The sequence below is a fragment of the Nicotiana tomentosiformis genome, chromosome 8, assembly GCF_000390325.3.
Source record: "Nicotiana tomentosiformis chromosome 8, ASM39032v3, whole genome shotgun sequence".
NCBI classification, from domain to species: Eukaryota; Viridiplantae; Streptophyta; class Magnoliopsida; order Solanales; family Solanaceae; genus Nicotiana; species Nicotiana tomentosiformis.
Window position 1 is genome coordinate 64,637,351 of NC_090819.1, and position 4,982 is coordinate 64,642,332.

Genomic DNA, 4,982 nt, shown 5'->3' on the forward strand with positions numbered 1-4,982 from the left:
GCTCCACTCTTTTTCCCTTCGACCAGTTTTTGTCCTAGTTGGGTTTTTCTGGCAAGGTTTTAACGAGGCATCAAATTGTTTATCCATCCACAAGTTGTTTCCATTAATGAGGACGAAACACAAAAGCTTGCTATGAAAGGAGTGTCATCAGCGAATGCAAGACCTCCAATGTTCGAATTCTCATGCTTAGCATCTGAACACTGGGGGGAATAATACATGACAAGACTTTAAAAAGTGTTACCAGAATCGCGAACTCCTAAAATCAGGGTCAATGCCTTATCAGGACTGAGGACTGCATGATCTGCCCCGTATAAATAAGTTTTACAAGTTAGCCACATGTATTGGCAGCTTTATTGAAGTTTTACAAGTTAGCCACATGTCATCGCGAACTCCTTTTGCTTTTATCTTATGTCTTGTCCAAATGATAAGTTAATTTATTTTATCATTTGAGAGTTACAAAAACTTCAAATGTTTATGCTGGAATGAATAGGAGGTGTCCTCTTCAAAAGCACCATAAACATAATGGCCTTGTCTTATGAAACTCTCATAGTAAAGGGTGGATTCCGGAAGTGTTTATGCCCGGAATCAAAAGCTATCGAATACATAAATATTCCCGAAACTTTGTCAATTAAATGAAAGAGAATAGTTTTTGCACAACACTTAGGCCAAAAGTTTCTTTTATTAATTAAAGCTCGAAACTTAGTAAATATTTTTGGCATAATTACAAAAGGTAAAAGAAAAATATATATACATCATTCTTTGCTGCCAGAACCTGAAGGGAGAGACGGGTCTTCATTTTCTATGGTGGAAGAGGGTTGTTCTGTTGCCGGCTAGGGCCCTTCATCTTCTTCGGTTTTCCCTTCGGTTCCCGAATACTCAGAACTAGTATTCGAAGAATCGGATGCAGCGGACCGAGCGGGAAGGTTCTCACGAGCGGTTATCTCCAGTTCCCGGGCCTAGGAAATACAATCATCAATATTGACAATGCCTTCTTTGGACTCCTCCAAAGTCTTTCCCTTCATATGATATATGCTGTACATTTTCTCGAAGACAAGGGAATCTTTTGAGTCCCGGAGTTTCACTTGGATCCAATCAATCTTTGATTGGAGCTCTTCATTCTCAGTCCTCATTCCACTAATTCTGAAATCAAGCTCAACATTGTTGGACGAGTGAAGTCGATTTTGCTCCATGACTCTCTTGAACTTCTCTTTCATTTTTTCTCTCATCTCATCGGCAGCATTGGCCTCCTCAATTTTGGCACGTAAGACAGCCTCCAAGTTATTAACTTGTTCCATAAAGTCAGACTCATGCTCAGCAATAACAATCACCATATCATGAAGCTCAACCCACTTAGCCTTTGCTTCCTCAAGATTTTCATGTAGTTGTGCAGCTTCTTGGCTATAATCCATCCTATCTTGCTCATATTGCTGCAGTCGGGCCTCGAGCTCATCCATTTGAGCGATTTTGGCCTCCAGCACCGGTAGGTGCTCGACAAGCTGATTCCTTTCTACCAAAGGCTTATCTCGTTCTGAAGCAAGCTCTTGCTTTTCCAGGATCAACCTTTGCAAGCCCTCAGAGGCAAGAAGGTTGTCCTAAAAAGGTGATACAACCAAAATTAGTACTTCAAAATATAAATTAAAGAAGATAGAAGGAAGTGAGATTGCTACCTTCACCGAGAAATGAATGTTGTTATTTATTAGACATTTCCCAGAAAGGGAGTCAATATTTTTCCAGTCCTTTGCTGAGGCCAACGACTTCAGATAGTTGGCGAGCTCCACCGGCTTGAAAAGCTTATGGCACCCACTTGAAACCGAGAGAACAACACTTCTTTTGTGGGGGTCCTGAGGTGGTGCCGAGTAAGTACTTCCCAGATTTCCGTGATCGGGAGACCATGGGGGAGAGGTTTACCCTTCTTGTTAGATTAATGCTGGTGGAGAAGGATCAACTGGTGCAAATGGAGAAGAAACATCTGGTGTAGAAGGAGTGGTAGTTATGGCTAGTTCAGTAGTCGGTGATAGAGGAAGGTCTGGAGCCGAACTACTCAGACTGGAGACATCAGCAAGGATCGAAAAATGGGAATCAACATTTTCAACCAAACCCATTTCCCCCAGAGTACATGAACTTCCTCTAATAATGGATTTTGAAGCTATACCGGCTGAGCACCTGCTTAAGCTGATGAAGACCTTTTTCTTATTTGAAGAGGGGCGTCTTCATCATTATCCCCTTATTCATCAACGGTGGCCACTGTGACCGGTCCGGTTGGTGATCTTCTCACTTCCTTCTCCTGAGTCCCAGTTGAGGAGGTACACTTCCTCTTCAGTTTCTTATTTTTAGACTGAGGACTCGGGGAGGAGACGCCCTCACTAGAGGCACAAGTATATCCACGAGCCCTACTCCGGCTAAGGGCACTCTGCAATACCTATTCGTCCTTCTTGGGGTCATCGAGTGTCTTGATGTTGGGGAACACGACGGAAACCTTTGGAAGTCTTGTGTGGAACAAAATGACAGTTAGCAAATTGTTCCAAAGTTGTTAAAATTGAAAGAAAGACGAATTTATTCTTACCGTGGTTCTTAGCTTTCCACCCATACTTGGGAGCCATCTCTTTCTACCCATCGATTGAGGCCTTTAACCCGTGGTGGTTCCCAACGAGTAGATGGAAAGAAGGAAATAAGATATCAACTAAGAAGAAAGTTTTCTCACGAAGAAAATAAACAAATACACAAAGACTTACGAAAAAGGTTTCATGATTCGGGAAAAGCTGGCGCTGTGGCCGGGATGATGTCCCTATTAGCAATGATAACAAACCGTTTCATCCATACACATTCATAGTTGTCATCAATGTTGGTAAGGATGGCATGATGACCATGCTTGCTAAGATTTAACACACGCCCACAAAAAATCTTCGGGAGTAAAGATTCATCATATGTGCGAGAGTTAGGGTCTCCCTAGTTTTTGCACATAATTGGTAGAGGTAGGCCACCGTACGCCATATGGAAGGGCCTACTTGTGCCAAGAAAACTTGGTACCGGTGGCATAATTCCATTATTATTTGGTTAACACTTTATCCCACTCCCAAGGTGAAAGGACCCAAAGTGAAGGGGTATGTGTAGATATATATGAACCCTGACTTGGAGTAGGTAACTCTCTATATCACATCGAGGGTGAGGATTCTGACATTGCCCCAATTACATTCCTCCTTCACAACAGGGATGCCAAAAGGTCGAATAGAAGAAAGGTATCTACGAACAGGCCAAAACCTATCACTTTTGGAATTTGGAGGTGGCTTATGCTATTGAAGGTCGCGTGTCGTGCTAAGATGAAGTGGTATGATGTTTTTTACAGTTGGAGGTTCATAATCATCGTCAACCTCTTCGGTTTTGTTCTTCTTTGAACCTCCACCGAAGAGAAGGCCAGCGTTTCCAGAGATAGCAGTATAAGAAGACATGGTGGTAAGAGATCTGTGGAGAAGTTCTTACTGAGAAAGTTGAGTATTGCATAAAAGTACTAGGGAAATTCTGAGAATAAGGAGTTGTGAAAATAGTAAAAGTAAAGAATAAAAATGATGAGTGGTGGAGAAGTTATAGACGGCAATAATCGTGGTTATGATTACCTCGAAAATCGGAAGTAATACTTGCTAAATCACCGAACAACACATATTCGTGTTATTAAATGCGAGAAGACATGCATCATTTCAAGTGTCAGAGACCGTTTAGGAACTTTCCTGCCAAGAAAAGAATTCTTATCTCCTTCCTGGTAACACTGAGTTGCGTCACAGAAAAGTAGGGGGACTATCTGTATAGGGTAAAATTGGTTAATGACAGTTGGGCAAATGACGGAATGACACGCGGAACTAAAGACAGGTGGGATATGAGTCAGCAAACAGCTGGCACCAGATGCAAGCATATGACCAGTGCTGAACAAATCCTAGAGACAGAGGAGCCGGTAACAAAGATTCAAAACATTGTCATCAGATAACATTCGATGGGCAGCCATTACAGAGAATATCTGCATTTATAGCAACTGTTACGCATCCATCAATGATGATTTTATTTTCATTCAAGAAGAGCTTGATTTGAGGATATTATCTCCTTGAATCAAGCTATAAATAGGAGGACAAACATCCATTGTAGACACGAAACATTCTGCACACTAAAAGCCATATTGTCTTATTACACTCAGTTTGAACACTTGAACATTGCATTTACTTTTGTCATTGGAAAGGCTAAGTTCTTAGCCACGCTTGTTATCTTCTTCAATTTTATTCGTTAGTCTTATTTCTGTTCTTATTTATTTATCATTTTTGTGTCAAATCGATTCGCTTTTCTATAAATCATGCTATAAATTCAATTGTACCGTTTTACAGCTAAACAAAGGATAAGTCGCAATTTTATTGCATTTCAAAATGACAAGAAAATCCATTTGAATATCTCATTAAGTTTAATTTATATTAAGGTGGAGGGAGTAGTAAACATCCAAAAAACACAATGTCAAATGATAAGACCAAATATCAAATTCAGAAAGATGAAGAGAGAAAATTTTACCGATAAACAAAATATAGAATGAAAAGAAGGTAGGAGAGGAACAATAAAGGAGAAGAAATAATGTTGGTGACTATTTGCAAAATGAGAGAGACTAGATGTCTATTTTAGAAAGAAGAATCAAAACCTCTTCCTACGGTAGCGGATTGCAACTGCTGCTAGGAAGCTCTTTATGGTGCTTTCACCTTGGCAAATTATATACATTGACAATCCTTCAAAGTTGTCTACACTTTTAACTTAGACACATAATCTCAAGTTCATTTCATTCACTTCAACCACAACTTAAATGTGTTATTAGACACAAAATTCGTAAGCAGCCAAACACAAAAGGTATGTGTGATTCACACACCAGACTAGCAAATAAGAAGAGTTTAATGACCTGGACGGTTGTTTTGCTTTTTAGATCCTCGTTCCCCTAATTAAGACTTCCCATATGTGTTGTT

General features: G+C 40.3%; 1 protein-coding gene across 1 annotated transcript; it reads right to left on the reverse strand.

The window, feature by feature from the left end:
* Positions 1 to 956: 956 nt before the first annotated feature.
* LOC138897604 (uncharacterized) lies at positions 957 to 3,446 on the reverse strand. The gene is made up of 2 exons (XM_070183596.1): positions 3,342 to 3,446; positions 957 to 1,592 (listed from the first exon to the last, which is right to left on the reverse strand). Exons 1-2 carry the CDS (start codon positions 3,444 to 3,446, stop codon positions 957 to 959), a joined length of 741 nt encoding a protein of 246 aa, XP_070039697.1.
* Positions 3,447 to 4,982: the final 1,536 nt, after the last annotated feature.